This window comes from Anabas testudineus, chromosome 2 (assembly GCF_900324465.2).
Source record: "Anabas testudineus chromosome 2, fAnaTes1.2, whole genome shotgun sequence".
NCBI classification, from domain to species: domain Eukaryota; kingdom Metazoa; phylum Chordata; class Actinopteri; order Anabantiformes; family Anabantidae; genus Anabas; species Anabas testudineus.
Genome location: NC_046611.1, coordinates 1,498,661 through 1,519,085, shown reverse-complemented (window position 1 = coordinate 1,519,085; position 20,425 = coordinate 1,498,661). Strand labels below are relative to the sequence as shown.

The window sequence follows — 20,425 nt, the reverse complement described above, 5'->3', positions numbered from 1 at the left end:
CTGTTCATCTTGTAACAGCAGGAATGACCACGTGTTGGATTTGTCAGACAGTGATCAGTGGGGCAGGTGTGAAGGCCGGAGATGACTGAGCTAACCACAAAGAAACTGACGCGGCAGGTGTGGTCATAATGTTTTGGTTAAATAGTGTAGAAATCTGCAGTTTCCCAAAAGCTCGAACTATTCCTTTAAAGACTTACACCTTTAAAATTCATGAACCTTTGGGTTCTGGACATTCCTGCAGTGGAGAATAGCGACATGATCGTTTAAACTGAAATCTTCCAGTGTGCTTTAAGATCTAATGTCAATCTTTAAATATCACACCCTCATTTCCATCACACCTTTTAAACAAGAGCTCACTTTTGACTGGTGCTTCAGTTTTTTGTCTCACAGTCGGCATTAATCAGCTTTTTCTACATCTAATCAGCCAGTGATGGATGTTCTGTGTCCCTGCTGTGTTAAATAAAACAACAAACGACAGTGACGTTCTGTCTCATCCTTCTTCACATCGTAACAAAAGTTTAAACAACAAAAAGAAACCTGCTGTTCTAGAAAACTTCACCTCGTTCACACTTCGTTTTATTCGTTTGACTGAAGTTGGAAGTCGACATGGCTCCGTCCCGTCTATGGTTCTGCTCGGTACCACCTGTCCCAGAATCCCCTACTGTCTGTTCCAGAGGAGGTTTTGACCTGAATAACTTACAGTCCATCGACACTGAAGTCAGAGTGGTGTTGGTGGGGTCAGAGGTCAGATGTGTCGAGGGCACCAAGCTCCCTCTAAGGCAGCCATGTTGATTCCTCTCAAATTGCCAAAGTCGTCGCCGTCTCCATCGTAGCACTCGCCGTCATCGTCGTGGTCGAACCGCGCCGTGTGATTCGTCACCGTCTTCTGCTGCAGATGTTAAAACACAAAATCAGCACGAGAACTCAAGGTCAGCGACTCGGAAACGTCTGCACTTCACCTACGAAGGAAATAAACTGCATGTTGTTGTTTTAGGTTTCCATGGCTGCAGTCACAAGTCTATTAGTCCTTCAAAATAAAATCTTCAACTACTTGATGATTGATTTCTAACCGTTTTTTAATCAGCAATAAAAATATGTGATGATTCCAGATTCTCACGAGACGATTTGCTGTTTTCATTTCATCAAAACAAGATGCTGTGAAGAGCATTTTAACTCTTTTCTTTTTCTTTTTTATATTTATAATTGAGTAAAAACTGTAAAATTGTATGAACCACACAAATGCAGTATTTTAAATAATATTGCATCTTAAAAATATAATAATAAATAATAATAATACTAATAATAAATATAACCACTTGTTAAAAAATAAACTAGATGTCAGAGCTACAAACCTGAAGTACAAACTACACGGAGCCTCTGACAGGATATTTTACATTGAACGTGTCACTTTACCGTTCTAACGACTGGCTCTCTGAAGGGGGGGCACACCATGTGGAAGCGAGGGATGGCGACTTGGAAAACTTCTTCTTTCTTGGCTACAAGAGAAACAAAGATCCGGACGACAACACAACACTGAGTGTTGGCTTCCAGCTGTGTACAAGTCACTCTGTATTTTATACTTCAGTCAGGCTGTTACCCAGTCTGTGGAAGGTGTAGTGACCCTCCATGTACTCTGAAGGGGTGGAGAACGTGGTGCAGCTGGCGTACTCGTGGACCTTCCCGGGCGTCATGACCGGATACTCTCCTGCACAAACATACAGACACAACTTTAGTGACTGATCTCAGCCAATCACAGCGTAGCTCTACAGGTGGTCACGTGATCCGAGCAGCGTACCGACCACTCCGGGCCCTTGAACTTCCTCCACGTTGCCGTCGGAGGTGGTGATTTTCCAGTAGCGGCTGTCGAGCTGACAGGTAGCTTCAGGTGAGGCACTGTTCGACATCTCTATTCTGAAAATAACATAAATAGTAAAACACAGGTGACACTCGCTGTAGCAACAGTGTGGACAGGAGGAGGGTACCTGATGCGGTAGGTGAAAAAGAAGTGTGGAGGGTGGACGGAGGAAAGTTCTGGCAGGAAGGAGGTAGAAACAGAGACTGTGATGTCGCCGGTGGACGCCACGCAACTTTTATCGTGCACATATCTGTAGACAGACATGCACAGTTCAAGTCCAAATTTAGTTCACACGTTAAAACACGACAAGAAAGAGACTGAGCATAAACGAGCTGAGTATGATGTGTTGAACTAAATTTAAACAAATCATTTACCTAAAGATTTGGTCTCTGATGATCGGATATTCTCCTGTGACGACGTTGTGGACGTAGGTGGTGAACCACTCTAAGAAACAGGAACCTGCACACAAACGTCACTAGTGCTAAATATGAATGACCTTCTTTAACTCCATGAACTGTTTTAAAAGCACAACACATATTTGTGTCCATTATAAAAACATTTGCTGATTAATTTTTTGTTGACTATTTACTTCAGCATCAAACTGAAAGTTTCTATTCAGAGTCACAAAATCTCACAGTAAGAAGCTCTGTGTTGAAATGAATAATTATTTCAGGTAAACATTCCCGACAGAACTGCTCATACGTTCCTGTGGATTTCCTTTAAAATTGTACAATGAAAATTAGCAATACTTCTTAAAAATGTTGGTTAGTTTGTTTTAACAGGTTTCACCTGATGCTCACAGAGGAGATGAATGAACCAACCTGTGATGAACATGTCGATGGCCGAAGGGTCCTGAGCTGTTTGATCCTGAAAGACAAAGACAGCGTGTGTGAATGAACGTGAATGAGGCCGGAAGAGAAATATAAACTATATCACCATGTTTAAAATAATAAAAAAAGAGATATTATTTTACTGTAATTCTATAATAGTTACACAGGAAGTAAAAGTGGTTTAAAAAAGTTTTTCTTCATGATAAGTTGGTTTAAACACAAAACTGTTTCAAATTTTTATAATTTAATAGTTGTTCTGCTCGTTTTCTTTCATGTTTGTTAGATTATGTCCCAACAAGAACACTAATCCATGAATTCATGTACTTAATGCGTGTGCAGCATTTGTCCAAACCAACCAACTGAATAATATTTTATGACAAAGCCGACATGTTGGTGCAGTTTCAACATGAAACAAACAGTGCAGGTGAAATTCTCTGGCTGTAATAACAACATTTCAGTTTGGATTGAATGATTTTAATGTTTTCTCTTTTTGGTTTCTAATGTTTAATGAGTTTTTACTGACTGGTTTCATTTTTCTCCACCGTCTTTGATCCTGTTTTGTTTCAGATCCTCTCTGTACAGATCTAACAGTTATGTACACAGATGCTAAAATCCAAGGAAGGAATGTTTAAGTTGTAAAAGTTGAACATGAACATTAGTTAGCCTTTAACTTTTGTGTTCTAGTCTCAGCTAATTCAACCTTTTCTTCTGTGTAAAGCACTTAGTGACATTTATTTTAAAAGGACAAGCAGACAGGAAGGTAACGTACGGGACAGGGGTAGAAGCTCTCAAACATCCTGCGTCCTTCTGCAGGCTGCAGAGCCATGTACTGGCTGAGTCCAGTGTGGAAGCAGAAGGTGAGCGGGAGGCAGCGTCTCATTCCCTTCCTCTGCTGGAAACCTCCGGCTGCTGTCTCCACGTCCAGCAGGACCTCCGACCGGTAGTGGTTAGACAGAGACATGCTGCCCATCAGCCTAGAGAGAGAGAGAGAGAGAGAAGAGAGAGAGAGAGAGGAGAGAGAGAGAGGAGAGGGAGAGAGAGTGAGAGTGAGAGAGAGTGAGAGTGAGAGAGAGAGAGTGAGAGTGAGAGTGAGAGAGAGTGAGAGAGAGTGAGAGTGAGATAATAATAGAGTTAAGAGTGAGATGATAGTGAAGAGAGAGAGAGGAGAGAGGAGAGAGAGAGAGAGAGACAGATCTCTAGAGCGAGAGTTATGTGAGTGAGTGAGTAGAGAGAGAGAGAGAGAGAGAGAGAGAGAGAGAGAGACAGACAGACAGACAGACAGACAGACAGACAGACAGACAGACAGACAGACAGACAGGTGGTGTTCAGGAAGAGAGGCAACTGGTGGCAGCAGCACACTTTGCATTTCTGAATCATGTTATACGAGGACTTCACACCTCTACTACCGGCACGCCAGCAGCTGTCTAACATGGACACTGGACAGATGTTCATTGATCCTCATAATGTAGGATAATGTTAATATAATGGCATCTCTCTGACTACAAAGGTCTCGAGAGAAACTGTATTGAATGGATACTGACCCGGGGATGACCAGTTTCTGCCCGTTGTGGATGCGATATGAGCAGCGATAGTCGTCTGGGAGTCTGCAACCAATCTGAGACTCGATGTTGTTAAGCTCCACCTCTGTGGCTCCCTCTGAACAAGAAAACAAGAAAACAAATGACGACAAATGAGAAGTCAGAGTGGGAAGAACAGAATCAGAGTGGCATTTATGTCCACTGGATGAAAGTCTAGTTTTCACTCTGTCTCAGCTCAGAGACAGAGTGAAAACTAGACAATTTGTGAAGAATAAACATAATCTTTGTTTTTTAATGACAGTTTTATTAGAACATCAGATGTAATCTTATTTATCTTGTTTCTCTCTATCTCTACGTTTTCTTTTTCTTTTTTTTGTCAGAGACAATAAGTACTACTGGTGCAAACCAAATGATTCATAAGCCTTTCAGAAGCTTTTATTTTGAAGGAGCTACAAATCCAGAAGTTTGCTCTGATTTCTCCAGATGTTGATTAAAGATTTATTTTATTTATTTGGACATAATAGAATTTAGAAACCTGTCTACTACTTATGCTGAAGCTTCAGCACATTCATTACTTTTATTTTTCTCATGTAAACAAGCATTTGTCAAAATTCAACAGAATAAATTAAACTGATCAAATACTGCTTGTACTGAAGTGTATCAAAGTACTGCTGTGAAATACTCTGTACTCAGTGTATACTGTACACTGGTATACACAGTTGGTAACTTCACCTTTGAGCGATGAGATCATGCGTGGACACCTCTGCTGTAAGAAGCTCTTCAGCTGATCCCAGGCCCTCTTCAGCACTGGGTAGTACTGGATGTAGCGGCCTAGGTCTTTGTAGTACTGTCTGAACAGATAGTACCACGACACACCGCTCTGCAGCCGGTCAACACTGAACGAACGAACGAACACACACACACACACACACACACAGAGAGGTGAGACTTGTAGCTGCAGCTTTATGTAAAGAAACTATTGCTGGTTTTACAGTATCAATGTAAAAGTACTGATCTGTTGAAGTACTCACTCTGTGAGCAGCCAGTGTTTGGAGCAGAGCGGTTTCCACAGCGGGTTGTGTTTGGAGAGTTCATTCAATCTCCTGCTGACATAACTACAACTACAGAGGACGAAAACCCAGGTTGGAGCATTAAATGTCGAACATCACAGTTTTATATGGATCAGACGATGTAAGACACGAAGAGGTCACTTTAGTCTCTGGGAGCTGGGAACAGCTTTTACAGATTCCACAGAAATAGGTTAACAACACGGTAACAAATCTTCAACTGTTATGAGTTCAGGTCATTTTTCAGCTAATTACTCAAATACACTCTGTGTAAGTCAGTTCTGTAAATGTAACTGATATAATCAGATAAAGATTAGTCAATTAACTGTATTTTCAGTCATGGTAATCAATTATTTTCTCTACTATCGTCCTTAAAGGCAGTTTTTCTATGCACTAGATGTATTTTACTTATATATAAGTTATTTAATATATAAGTGTATATTTCCATGTTAACCTGTGTTAAACCAGCTCCATCTGATACTTTAACTACATGAAGCTGATAACCTGTGTACCTCTCTGATCCAGACTTATTTCACCTGTGATTCAGTTTTTCCTGAATCTTTAGTAAAATGTTAGGAAACTGTTGAATTAAACAGATGAAGATTAAAACACATTCATAAACAAACAGTTAGCAGCTGTTAGCTCGCTGCTAACTGTAAACAAGATCTTTATCTACTTTAAGACACGTTTCAAAGTCATCACATTAGCTTAGTTTTACATGACAGCTATCGTTTTAGTCTGATTTAAATAATAATTATTGGATTTAATCGACATCTGTTATTTCTGTCACTTTTTATAGGAAACTAGAACAATAATAACAGTTAGCGTTACATGCTAAGCTAGTGAGATGCTACTGCTGGAGTCTCCTTAGTCTCTTTAGTCTTTAGATATCAGCTCATTTAACATTAACTTTATTAAACTCGCTGTCATTAACGTTGTTTCCACGTTTTCTCCTTGTAAACATTTATATTTCTCAGGTTTTTCACTCACTAACGTTCCCGTCACTAAACTGAGCTGCTGTTAGCAGTTAGCTTAGCAGCCGCCGTTAGCCCGCAGTGTGTTCCTCAGCATTAAAAACACTAAGTTTACTTTCCGACCTGTTTCTGTGACAGAGCCTCAGTGTCTGATACGTACTGCACGAGGTCTCTGAAGTCCAGGTAGAATAAAATGTGCAGCAGCGGGTCCGAAGGGAGGAGATCCAGTCGTAACTCAGTGCAAGAAGCGGCCATTGTTAGCGACGGTTCTTCTTCTACGGTTCTGCAGCGGCAGCATCCGGCACAGGTGGAGCTTTACTGACACCTTCAGTATCACAGGTGGAGCTTTACTGACACCTTCAGCATCACAGGTGGAGCTTTACTGACACCTTCAGCATCCTGCACAGGTGGAGCTTTACTGACACCTTCAGCATCCTGCACAGGTGGAGCTTTACTGACACCTTCAGCATCCTGCACAGGTGGAGCTTTACTGACACCTTCAGCATCCTGCACAGGTGGAGCTTTACTGACACCTTCAGTATCATAGGTGGAGCTTTACTGACACCTTCAGCATCACAGGTGGAGCTTTACTGACACCTTCAGCATTCAGCACAGGTGGAGCTTTACTGACACCTTCAGTATCACAGGTGGAGCTTTACTGACACCTTCAGCGTTCATCACAGGTGGAGCTTTACTGACACCTTCAGTATCACAGGTGGAGCTTTACTGACACCTTCAGCATTCATCACAGGTGGAGCTTTACTGACACCTTCAGTATCACAGGTGGAGCTTTACTGACACCTTCAGCATTCAGCACAGGTGGAGCTTTACTGACACCTTCAGTATCACAGGTGGAGCTTTACTGACACCTTCAGCATCCTGCACAGGTGGAGCTTTACTGACACCTACAGCATCACAGGTGGAGCTTTACTGACACCTTCAGCATTCAGCACAGGTGGAGCTTTACTGACACCTTCAGCATTCAGCACAGGTGGAGCTTTACTGACACCTTCAGTATCACAGGTGGAGCTTTACTGACACCTTCAACATCACAGGTGGAGCTTTACTGACACCTTCAGTATCACAGGTGGAGCTTTACTGACACCTTCAGTATCACAGGTGGAGCTTTACTGACACCTTCAGCATCCTGCACAGGTGGAGCTTTACTGACACCTTCAGCATCACAGGTGGAGCTTTACTGACACCTTCAGCATCACAGGTGGAGCTTTACTGACACCTTCAGCATCCGGCACAGGTGGAGCTTTACTGACACCTACAGCATCCGGCACAGGTGGAGCTTTACTGACACCTTCAGTATCACAGGTGGAGCTTTACTGACACCTTCAGCATCCGGCACAGGTGGAGCTTTACTGACACCTTCAGTATCACAGGTGGAGCTTTACTGACACCTTCAGCATCACAGGTGGAGCTTTACTGACACCTTCAGCATCCTGCACAGGTGGAGCTTTACTGACACCTTCAGCATCACAGGTGGAGCTTTACTGACACCTTCAGCATCACAGGTGGAGCTTTACTGACACCTTCAGCATCCGGCACAGGTGGAGCTTTACTGACACCTACAGCATCCGGCACAGGTGGAGCTTTACTGACACCTTCAGTATCACAGGTGGAGCTTTACTGACACCTTCAGCATCCGGCACAGGTGGAGCTTTACTGACACCTTCAGTATCACAGGTGGAGCTTTACTGACACCTTCAGCATCACAGGTGGAGCTTTACTGACACCTTCAGCATCCTGCACAGGTGGAGCTTTACTGACACCTTCAGCATCACAGGTGGAGCTTTACTGACACCTACAGCATCACAGGTGGAGCTTTACTGACACCTTCAGTATCACAGGTGGAGCTTTATTGACACCTTCAGCATTCAGCACAGGTGGAGCTTTACTGACACCTTCAGTATCACAGGTGGAGCTTTACTGACACCTTCAGCATTCAGCACAGGTGGAGCTTTACTGACACCTTCAGTATCACAGGTGGAGCTTTACTGACACCTTCAGCATTCAGCACAGGTGGAACGTTACTGACACCTTCAGTATCACAGGTGGAGCTTTACTGACACCTTCAGCATCCTGCACAGGTGGAGCTTTACTGACACCTACAGCATCCAGCACAGGTGGAGCTTTACTGACACCTTCAGCATCCTGCACAGGTGGAGCTTTACTGACACCTTCAGCATCCTGCACAGGTGGAGCTTTACTGACACCTTCAGCATCACAGGTGGAGCTTTACTGACACCTTCAGCATCACAGGTGGAGCTTTACTGACACCTTCAGTATCACAGGTGGAGCTTTACTGACACCTACAGCATCACAGGTGGAGCTTTACTGACACCTTCAGTATCACAGGTGGAGCTTTACTGACACCTTCAGCGTCACAGGTGGAGCTTTACTGACACCTACAGCATCACAGGTGGAGCTTTACTGACACCTTCAGTATCACAGGTGGAGCTTTACTGACACCTTCAGCATCCGGCACAGGTGGAGCTTTACTGACACCTTCAGCATTCAGCACAGGTGGAGCTTTACTGACACCTTCAGTATCACAGGTGGAGCTTTACTGACACCTTCAACATCACAGGTGGAGCTTTACTGACACCTTCAACATTACAGGTGGAGCTTTACTGACACCTTCAGTATCACAGGTGGAGCTTTACTGACACCTTCAGCATTCAGCACAGGTGGAGCTTTACTGACACCTTCAGTATCACAGGTGGAGCTTTACTGACACCTTCAGCATTCAGCACAGGTGGAGCTTTACTGACACCTTCAGTATCACAGGTGGAGCTTTACTGACACCTTCAGCATTCATCACAGGTGGAGCTTTACTGACACCTTCAGTATCACAGGTGGAGCTTTACTGACACCTTCAGCATTCAGCACAGGTGGAGCTTTACTGACACCTTCAGTATCACAGGTGGAGCTTTACTGACACCTTCAGCATCCTGCACAGGTGGAGCTTTACTGACACCTACAGCATCACAGGTGGAGCTTTACTGACACCTTCAGCATTCAGCACAGGTGGAGCTTTACTGACACCTTCAGCATTCAGCAAAGGTGGAGCTTTACTGACACCTTCAGTATCACAGGTGGAGCTTTACTGACACCTTCAACATCACAGGTGGAGCTTTACTGACACCTTCAGTATCACAGGTGGAGCTTTACTGACACCTTCAGTATCACAGGTGGAGCTTTACTGACACCTTCAGCATTCAGCACAGGTGGAGCTTTACTGACACCTTCAGTATCACAGGTGGAGCTTTACTGACACCTTCAGCATTCAGCACAGGTGGAGCGTTACTGACACCTTCAGTATCACAGGTGGAGCTTTACTGACACCTTCAGCATCCTGCACAGGTGGAGCTTTACTGACACCTACAGCATCCAGCACAGGTGGAGCTTTACTGACACCTTCAGCATCCTGCACAGGTGGAGCTTTACTGACACCTTCAGCATCACAGGTGGAGCTTTACTGACACCTTCAGCATCCGGAACAGGTGGAGCTTTACTGACACCTACAGCATCCGGCACAGGTGGAGCTTTACTGACACCTTCAGTATCACAGGTGGAGCTTTACTGACACCTTCAGCATCCGGCACAGGTGGAGCTTTACTGACACCTTCAGTATCACAGGTGGAGCTTTACTGACACCTTCAGCATCACAGGTGGAGCTTTACTGACACCTTCAGCATCCTGCACAGGTGGAGCTTTACTGACACCTTCAGCATCCTGCACAGGTGGAGCTTTACTGACACCTTCAGCATCCTGCACAGGTGGAGCTTTACTGACACCTACAGCATCACAGGTGGAGCTTTACTGACACCTTCAGTATCACAGGTGGAGCTTTATTGACACCTTCAGCATTCAGCACAGGTGGAGCTTTACTGACACCTTCAGTATCACAGGTGGAGCGTTACTGACACCTTCAGTATCACAGGTGGAGCTTTACTGACACCTTCAGCATCCTGCACAGGTGGAGCTTTACTGACACCTACAGCATCCAGCACAGGTGGAGCTTTACTGACACCTTCAGCATGCTGCACAGGTGGAGCTTTACTGACACCTTCAGCATCACAGGTGGAGCTTTACTGACACCTTCAGCATCCTGCACAGGTGGAGCTTTACTGACACCTTCAGCATCACAGGTGGAGCTTTACTGACACCTACAGCATCACAGGTGGAGCTTTACTGACACCTTCAGTATCACAGGTGGAGCTTTATTGACACCTTCAGCATTCAGCACAGGTGGAGCTTTACTGACACCTTCAGTATCACAGGTGGAGCGTTACTGACACCTTCAGTATCACAGGTGGAGCTTTACTGACACCTTCAGCATCCTGCACAGGTGGAGCTTTACTGACACCTACAGCATCCAGCACAGGTGGAGCTTTACTGACACCTTCAGCATGCTGCACAGGTGGAGCTTTACTGACACCTTCAGCATCCTGCACAGGTGGAGCTTTACTGACACCTTCAGCATCACAGGTGGAGCTTTACTGACACCTTCAGCATCCGGCACAGGTGGAGCTTTACTGACACCTTCAGCATCCGGCACAGGTGGAGCTTTACTGACACCTACAGCATCCGGCACAGGTGGAGCTTTACTGACACCTTCAGTATCACAGGTGGAGCTTTACTGACACCTTCAGCATCCGGCACAGGTGGAGCTTTACTGACACCTTCAGTATCACAGGTGGAGCTTTACTGACACCTTCAGTATCACAGGTGGAGCTTTACTGACACCTTCAGCATCCTGCACAGGTGGAGCTTTACTGACACCTTCAGCATCACAGGTGGAGCTTTACTGACACCTACAGCATCACAGGTGGAGCTTTACTGACACCTTCAGTATCACAGGTGGAGCTTTACTGACACCTTCAGCATTCAGCACAGGTGGAGCTTTACTGACACCTTCAGCATTCAGCACAGGTGGAGCTTTACTGACACCTTCAGCATTCAGCACAGGAGGAGCTTTACTGACACCTTCAGTATCACAGGTGGAGCTTTACTGACATCTTCAGCATCACAGGTGGAGCTTTACTGACACCTACAGCATCCAGCACAGGTGGAGCTTTACTGACACCTTCAGCATCCAGCACAGGTGGAGCTTTACTGACACCTTCAGCATCCTGCACAGGTGGAGCTTTACTGACACCTTCAGCATCACAGGTGGAGCTTTACTGACACCTTCAGCATCACAGGTGGAGCTTTACTGACACCTTCAGCATCACAGGTGGAGCTTTACTGACACCTTCAGCATCCGGAACAGGTGGAGCTTTACTGACACCTTCAGTATACCGGGTGGAGCTTTACTGACACCTTCAGCATCCGGCACAGGTGGAGCTTTACTGACACCTTCAGTATCACAGGTGGAGCTTTACTGACACCTTCAGCATCCTGCACAGGTGGAGCTTTACTGACACCTTCAGCATCACAGGTGGAGCTTTACTGACACCTACAGCATCACAGGTGGAGCTTTACTGACACCTTCAGCATCCGGAACAGGTGGAGCTTTACTGACACCTTCAGTATACCGGGTGGAGCTTTACTGACACCTTCAGCATCCGGCACAGGTGGAGCTTTACTGACACCTTCAGTATCACAGGTGGAGCTTTACTGACACCTTCAGCATCCTGCACAGGTGGAGCTTTACTGACACCTTCAGCATCACAGGTGGAGCTTTACTGACACCTACAGCATCACAGGTGGAGCTTTACTGACACCTTCAGTATCACAGGTGGAGCTTTACTGACACCTTCAGCATTCAGCACAGGTGGAGCTTTACTGACACCTTCAGCATTCAGCACAGGTGGAGCTTTACTGACACCTTCAGTATCACAGGTGGAGCTTTACTGACACCTTCAGCATTCAGCACAGGAGGAGCTTTACTGACACCTTCAGTATCACAGGTGGAGCTTTACTGACATCTTCAGCATCACAGGTGGAGCTTTACTGACACCTACAGCATCCAGCACAGGTGGAGCTTTACTGACACCTTCAGCATCCAGCACAGGTGGAGCTTTACTGACACCTTCAGCATCCTGCACAGGTGGAGCTTTACTGACACCTTCAGCATCACAGGTGGAGCTTTACTGACACCTTCAGCATCACAGGTGGAGCTTTACTGACACCTTCAGCATCACAGGTGGAGCTTTACTGACACCTTCAGCATCCGGAACAGGTGGAGCTTTACTGACACCTTCAGTATACCGGGTGGAGCTTTACTGACACCTTCAGCATCCGGCACAGGTGGAGCTTTACTGACACCTTCAGTATCACAGGTGGAGCTTTACTGACACCTTCAGCATCCTGCACAGGTGGAGCTTTACTGACACCTTCAGCATCACAGGTGGAGCTTTACTGACACCTACAGCATCACAGGTGGAGCTTTACTGACACCTTCAGCATCCGGAACAGGTGGAGCTTTACTGACACCTTCAGTATACCGGGTGGAGCTTTACTGACACCTTCAGCATCCGGCACAGGTGGAGCTTTACTGACACCTTCAGTATCACAGGTGGAGCTTTACTGACACCTTCAGCATCCTGCACAGGTGGAGCTTTACTGACACCTTCAGCATCCGGCACAGGTGGAGCTTTACTGACACCTTTAGTATCACAGGTGGAGCTTTACTGACACCTTCAGCATCACAGGTGGAGCTTTACTGACACCTTCAGTATCACAGGTGGAGCTGTGATACTCAAGATTTTGTCTCTTCTTTAATCTGAACATAGATTCAACTTGAACCTGAACATTTCATTTTTCTGTATAAATAAATCTGAACATTCAAGTTTTCATCAGAATAAATTCATGGAGTTTAAAACACTTTGAGCAGGAACTCAGTCTCTTGCTGCAGCAGCTGTTCTGTACTTTAAGTGGTTCTTCAACCTGAGTAGAGACTTGTCTGGAGGTCCTGGTCTTGATGGAGGAGCTGTGATTTTCCTGAAGAGACAATGAGCATGTTCTGTGTTTGATACTGTTCTTCTCACAGTTTCCTGACTTTAACATTGTTCATGTACACCTGCAGAGGTTCATCTCCCACAACACACGTTACACACATTATTTTCTCCATCACATTTATACCAGGGACGATATAAATGAGACAGCAGTTCACTGGCAGCAGTTACCTCACATGTTACATAGATCTCAGGAACAAAGCCACTGTTATTTATATAGGGACAAGGTAAAACATATAAAATAATCATAAGCAATACAACCATTATTTCTTATTTAATTTAAAGTACTCCCTTCCAAAACACAATATGATAATGATACCATTAGTAACTATAAACTATAGTAACTTTCTTTGTTTAGCCACAATAAATAATACTGTGGTTATGATCCTTACAGAAGAAAACTAGAAATGATAGAAACATATAAAAGATAATATAAAACTTAGGGTAATCATCAGCGTATCATAAAAAACTACAATCTACAGGCCAAAAAGAAGGGATAATATAATAATACGGATATGAAATATAAATACTGCACTGTAGAGTACACAAACGCAGTATTAATCCAGTATTCGATAATCTGCTTCACCAAATTTCAAAGTGCTGCAGTTTCTCAAAGGGAGATCTGTCCTTGATGTTGTTGTTGAAGAGTCTAGAAATAAAACAGAGAACAACAGTCAGTGCTTCATCAAATCAAAGATCAGTAAAGATGTCGGAGTGAGACCATCTGAGTTCATTAACGCTGCACTAATTCATGTGGTGTCTGCTCACCTCACAGTCTGGATGGAGGGGTTGATGGAGCTCAGCTGCAGTAACTGGTCAGTGGCAGCATCACTGATCTTATTGTGACTCAGACTGTAACAAGAACACAGACAGAAAACGTCACACATCCGTTACTGAATCATCTGAATCATCTGAGGCCGTTTTACATAAACCTCTGAACCTGCACGTCCTGTCTTCGATGATGGGTCACCATGGTAACTAGACCTGGAACCTGAAGACTTCCTAACTTCCCAAAAAGAGAAATAAACTCTCCTGACTTTAGGAAAACTGTCAAATCTCAACAGAACATATTCACAGAGAGGATTAACGACGTCTGGTGGTTTCATGATTAAACACTTGTTGGTAGAGTCAGGGCCCCCTGTTCTTATCTGTCCAGATTCAACATCACGTCCACACTGATAGGAACGTGTCTCCTCTCAACGGTTCTGACAACATACTGAGCTGGAACTATGCTGAACTACACTGAGATCTGGTTCCTACAGTCAGAGCAGCTGATATTATTAATAATATTATTATAGTATTGATTATGGATCCGTCTCTCACGACCTCCACCTGTGGCACTAAATCATGATTTCACTCATTTCCACCTCCACTGACTCTGTGGTCATGTGACCACGTGGATCTCAGGGACACTCACTCCAGGACTTGGACTTTGTGCAGATGTGTGATGAGTGTGAGCAGCAGCTGGTCCGTGAGCTCACAGTGACTCAGGTCCAGTTCTGTCAGTCCTTCAGAGAAGTTCAGCACCAGGGCCAGAGCTCCACAGACCCTCTGATCCAGTGGGGTGTGACTGAGGTCCAGCTCTCCACCCAGGGATCTACACAGGGACTCTGCCCGTCTCGCCGAGTCCCCCTCACTGTTCACAGGAACCAGGGACACCAGCTGGAGGAGGACGGCTTTACTGGCTCTGAACAGGACCAACAGAGAAGAGACTGTTAGATAAACATGGAGACATTAACATGAAGGTTCAGCTCATGTTGTGGTCTTACCTGAGCTGGACTCTGTGTAGGACAGGAAACAGCAGGTCCAGTCCGCTGTCGTCCACCTCACAGTCTCGCAGGTCAAGCTGGACGTCCTGGCTGCTGCAGCTCAGGACGGTGCAGACGGCTCTGCAGTCTTCAGGACCCAGACTCAGAGTGTCTGTCTGATCCTGCTCTGAAAGCTCCACACAGGAGGAGCAGGACAGATCCACCCTGTGCTGCAGAGTCCTGATCAGACCTGAAGCTGCCTCCTGCTGGACGTCCGAGGCAGAGCAGCAGTGGATGAAGCTCAGCAGCAGCTTCCTGTCAACACTGGTACAAACAGTGATGAAGAGACAAATAATAATAAAACATTTATCTTCTCTGATCAATCACCAATATGATCAGTTTATTGGGTCCAGGTGAGCTTAAGCTCTCTCTCTTTAAGTCTCATCTGTTTGCTCCAACATCTGAGCTGCTTCAGGGACAGGTGAACTCTAACCTGTGTGAAGCAGGAACAGAACTGAGACACGAGCTGATTCTGACCTGAGCTGAGAAACTTTGTCCAGTGTAGAGAGGATTTGTTCCACTTCCCCGGTTGGTATGAGGGTCCACACCAGGTTCAGGCTCAGCTGAACTCTGGGACTGTGTGTGAGGGTGAAGATCAGAGCAGCACAGTCCACCGAGTCCAGCTCTCTGCAGGTCAGGTTGATCACATGATGCAGTGACCTCAGTAAACTGGGGACGATGTGACTGGTCTGAGCTTCATAGATCTCTCTGATGGCAGTCAACACAAAGCTGGGACTGGACCTGAGAACATAAAGCGTATTTAGAGGAAAACTGTGTTTATGAAGAAACAACAACACAAATAAAAAGGTTAAATATGATGAACTGTGTGTCTGTGTGAGTTAAAACTAAACCAACAACTTTTTAAATTTAATCCTGTCCACAAAGGGAAGCAGACGTGTGACGTTCTCCTGTAAGAACGGGTTCTTCCTCAGGTCCACAGTGATGATCTGAGGTGACGACAGCAGCAGGTGCTGAAGAATCTCCCAGTTCATCTGGCAGGAAGTCAGGTCTCCAACAACCTTATTCAAGAAGGACCGGGTCAAGTCCCGGTCCTGGATTTCATGGAGGATCATCAGAAGCTGCTGGAAATGATCCTCACTCAGTCTGCAGATGAAAAATATTCAAATGAACTAAGACACATTTGGTGCCTTTATGAATTAGTGTGTTTGTAGAGTTCAGACTTTTACTTGATAGTTAGAGGACCAGCATGAAGCAGCAGTGGAATCAGACTCTGAGCAGGGACACAGAAGTCTGTCAGGTCCAATCGTCCGACCGTCCAGTGTCTCAGCAGTGAAGCCAAACTACTGACGACCCTCAACAACACCCGTTCTGACGGCTGCACCGTCTTTGGAGCAACAGAAAGTTCTTGGATAGTCAGAGCACCGACCACGTTTCCTCTTCGGACCCAGTGGATCAGTAGCAAGACCACGTCACTGGAAAGTCTGAGAAACAGGAATAAAAAACAGCTGTGACATAAACCAGCACTAACTTCTCTTTACAGAAGCAGCAGTCAGTACTGATTTCAGTTTGGACCTCAGACTGTGTAGATGCGTTGTACGTCTAAAGAGGACGGAGGCTCCTCTGACAGACATCTTTCTGGGTGTGAGGACGAGATCCACATCAGAGCCACAGACTCTGAGAACTCTCCCCACAGAGCAGCAGGTTTTCCTGGGTAACTCTCCTGTTAACAGCAGGTTGAAGCTCAGCAGCTGCAGCAGAGAGACCAGCTGCTGGACCTCTGCTCTGGATCTTACACTGATGGATGAACACACTCTCTGGAAGAAGTCTGGACGACAGCTGAAACACAAAATCATGAAAAAACTGTGAGAAGAGTAAAAGAACAAGAATAAAAACACAAAGTGCAGAAACATCGTATGAATCAGCTGATGAAGCAAAGATGAAATTCAGAGTGAAGCACAAACATTAAATGTAAAACAAAAAACTATATTCAATTAAAATAATGAACATCACCAAATAATTACTGAACTGAAAATTAATTTTTCTTTATATAGATAAAAAAAACAACATAACTAACATGATCAAATGTCTTCTTTTCAAAAACAGCTGATTATAATTTACCTGAGCTGTGAGATATAAGGCAGACACTGGAGGAAACTCCTCACTTCACTCTCTTCATCTGAGCAGTCTGTCAGCTTCACTTGTTTCTTCTCTGGTTGGAGTTTCAGCATTTCCAGGAGGATGGAGGTCTTTGTCTTTGCGAGGTTTATGGACCAGACTGAAGGAGTTGACTGGAAAACTGACTGGAATGATGAAAGGACTCTCAAACCTGTTTTAGTAACACAGTCCTTCACATGGGAGAACAGATCCAGCAGGAAACTTAACTTCCACTCCATATATTCTTCATCATCATCATCCAAGTGTTGAAAAGGGAAAGTTTCATATCTGCACACTGATGATAACAGCTCCACTATCTTCTCTCCTGTCTGCTGTTCTCTCTCTGCTGCTGCACAGAACAGATTCACCAAGAACGTGGTTCTTTTATCAGGATCTAACCAGTGAAGATTAAAACTGTAACAAAGAGAAAGAAACATTTAGTGATGATTTAATCTGAGCTGAATAAAAACAAACCACTAACTACTAACGGACTCCATCTTGTTCACGTCTGTCTTGGATTCAATGTTCAAAACATCTTTGATCAGAACAAAGTGAACATGTTGAAACTTCTGCTGACTCAACACAAACTCTGATCCTGGGTCTGAATTCACTGCAGATTTGTTCCCTAGTGCTTCTGTTCACTTTGAGTTTGAACTGTCTCAACAATATAGAAACATACAAACAGGAACAACTCCATCTAAAGTTCACATCATGTCCAACAGCTGCTCTAAATGAGGATTCCTCCGTTTTCCTCAGGGACTAAAACCATGATGAGACGTTTGGTGAACGTTGGACAAAGAACCTGAAAATCCTCATCTGGTCTTTTACTGAACCAACAACTGATTCTGAATCACGACACAAACACAACATCTCATTTCATGTTGGAGCTGGTTGTGGTGAAGTTGATATGAATGAGTTCATGAAGTGTTGAGCTGTTTCATAATCAAGTCTCATATTGAATCCAGTGATTCGACATGTTTAGAACATCTTAAAGTGAAAAGTACCAAAGAACTAAAGCTGCTAAATAAAGACAGGAGAACAATGTTTCATCTGAAATGTGAAGTCACTTTCAAACTGGACTTAATCACAGTACTGGAGTAAATACAGTTACAGTAGAGGGAACACAAAAGCACAGCTCCTCTTCTCCCTGCTCTGCTACACTCTGCTACGCTCCACCCAGAGCTTCAGGTCGTCGTCAATATCAAACGTCAGGAAATGAAAATTCTCCCAAACGGACTAATCAAGCAGAAAGAATTGAAATTCTCTGATCAGAACCAAGTGACAAACGACAGCTTTAAGTTTAATGGGGAATGTTTTTGTGCAGTGGAGCCTCCTCCTACTGTTGGTGACGGTGTTATTTAACCTGCTGTTACCAGACACTGTATCAGCACTAACTAGTTTTACTCTGTGATCACCACTGACTGTCTGCACTGGGACTCCCACTACACCCTCCACAACTCAGTGAAACCAAACTAAGATCAATGGAAACAGTCACATTGGAAAATAAAACACTGATCAACAACAAATGTCCTCAGAATATTTGAAATAGTAGATGATGGTAGAATTTCTACAACATCACATATTTTCATCTTCTTTTCCAACACAACTCTTCATATGTAGAGTTCAACATGTTCAGTAGAATCCACTTACCTGAGCTGTGAGATATAAGGCAGACACTGGAGGAAACTCCTCACTTCACTCTGTTCATCTGAGCAGTCTGTCAGCTCCACTTGTTTCTTCTCTGGTTGGAGTTTCAGCATTTCCAGGAGGATGGAGGTCTTTGTCTCTGAGAGGTCTATGAACCAGACTGAAGGAGTTGACTGGAAAACTGACTGGAATGATGGAAGGACTCTCAAACCTGTTTTAGTAACACAGTCCTTCACATGGGAGAACAGATCCAGCAGGAAACTTAACTTCCACTCCATATATTCTTCATCATCATCATCCAAGTGTTGAAAAGGGAAAGTTTCATATCTGCACACTGATGATAACAGCTCCACTATCTTCTCTCCTGTCTGCTGTTCTCTCTCTGCTGCTGCACAGAACAGATTCACCAAGAACCTGGTTCTTTTATCAGGATCTAACCTGTAAAGATTAAAACTGTAACAAAGAGAAAGAAACATTTAGTGATGATTTAATCTGAGCTGAATAAAAACAAACCACTAACTACTAACGGACTCCATCTTGTTCACGTCTGTCTTGGATTCAATGTTCAAAACATCTTTGATCAGAACAAAGTGAACATGTTGAAACTTCTGCTGACTCACAACACAAACTCTGATCCTGGGTCTGAATTCACTGCAGATTTGTTTCCTAGTGCTTCTGTTCACTTTCTGTCCATTTACTGAGTGGATGAGTTTGAACGGTCTCAACAATATAGAAACATACAAACAGGAACAACTCCATCTAAAGTTCACATCATGTCCAACAGCTGCTCTAAATGAGGATTCCTCCGTTTTTCTCAGGGACTAAAACCATGATGAGACGTTTGGTGAACGTTGGACAAAGAACCTGAAAATCCTCATCTGGTCTTTTACTGAACCAACAACTGATTCTGAATCACGACACAAACACAACATCTCATTTCATGTTGGAGCTGGTTGTGGTGAAGTTGATATGAATGAGTTCATGAAGTGTTGAGCTGTTTCATAATCAAGTCTCATATTGAATCCAGTGATTCGACATGTTTAGAACATCTTAAAGTGAAAAGTACCAAAGAACTAAAGCTGCTAAATAAAGACAGGAGAACAATGTTTCATCTGAAATGTGAAGTCACTTTCAAACTGGACTTCATCACAGTACTGGAGTAAATACAGTTACAGTAGAGGGAACACAAAAGCACAGCTCCTCTTCTCCCTGCTCTGCTACACTCTGCTACGCTCCACCCAGAGCTTCAGGTCGTCGTCAATATCAAACGTCAGGAAATGAAAATTCTCCCAAACGGACTAATCAAGCAGAAAGAATTGAAATTCTCTGATCAGAACCAAGTGACAAACGACAGCTTTAAGTTTAATGGGGAATGTTTTTGTGCAGTGGAGCCTCCTCCTACTGTTGGTGACGGTGTTATTTAACCTGCTGTTACCAGACACTGTATCAGCACTAACTAGTTTTACTCTGTGATCACCACTGACTGTCTGCACTGGGACTCCCACTACACCCTCCACAACTCAGTGAAACCAAACTAAGATCAATGGAAACAGTCACATTGGAAAATAAAACACTGATCAACAACAAATGTCCTCAGAATATTTGAAATAGTAGATG

General features: G+C 44.3%; 2 protein-coding genes across 8 annotated transcripts in view; both read right to left on the bottom strand.

The window, feature by feature from the left end:
- Window positions 1-350: 350 nt before the first annotated feature.
- On the bottom strand, window positions 351-6,638 carry fbxo3 (F-box protein 3). 3 transcript variants are annotated; one of them, XM_026362431.1, is made up of 12 exons: window positions 6,425-6,638; window positions 5,255-5,344; window positions 4,956-5,119; window positions 4,227-4,341; window positions 3,455-3,659; window positions 2,677-2,722; window positions 2,230-2,314; window positions 1,983-2,105; window positions 1,796-1,911; window positions 1,598-1,705; window positions 1,414-1,496; window positions 351-889 (listed from the first exon to the last, which is right to left on the bottom strand). In XM_026362431.1, exons 1-12 carry the CDS (start codon window positions 6,517-6,519, stop codon window positions 746-748), a joined length of 1,374 nt encoding a protein of 457 aa, XP_026218216.1. In that variant the 5' UTR covers window positions 6,520-6,638; the 3' UTR covers window positions 351-745. The 3 variants fall into 3 exon arrangements, with proteins under 3 accessions (XP_026218216.1, XP_026218217.1, XP_026218218.1); XM_026362432.1 differs by having other exon boundaries at window positions 351-886; XM_026362433.1 differs by having other exon boundaries at window positions 351-883.
- Window positions 6,639-13,341: 6,703 nt separating this feature from the next.
- Window positions 13,342-20,425, bottom strand: part of LOC113164556 — a 29,321-nt gene continuing 22,237 nt past the window's right edge. For 4 of the 5 annotated variants that reach the window (XM_026363907.1, XM_026363908.1, XM_026363906.1 and 1 more), the window contains 10 exons: window positions 18,812-19,261; window positions 17,126-17,575; window positions 16,580-16,843; window positions 16,234-16,488; window positions 15,905-16,150; window positions 15,524-15,787; window positions 15,008-15,310; window positions 14,656-14,925; window positions 14,007-14,090; window positions 13,342-13,887 (listed from right to left, as the gene is read on the bottom strand). In XM_026363907.1, coding sequence (XP_026219692.1) covers window positions 13,821-13,887; window positions 14,007-14,090; window positions 14,656-14,925; window positions 15,008-15,310; window positions 15,524-15,787; window positions 15,905-16,150; window positions 16,234-16,488; window positions 16,580-16,843; window positions 17,126-17,575; window positions 18,812-19,261 — 2,653 coding nt within the window. In that variant the 3' untranslated portion in view covers window positions 13,342-13,820. The remainder of the gene's footprint in view (window positions 13,888-14,006; window positions 14,091-14,655; window positions 14,926-15,007; window positions 15,311-15,523; window positions 15,788-15,904; window positions 16,151-16,233; window positions 16,489-16,579; window positions 16,844-17,125; window positions 17,576-18,811; window positions 19,262-20,425) is intronic. The other variant, XM_026363910.1, reaches the window with a different exon arrangement.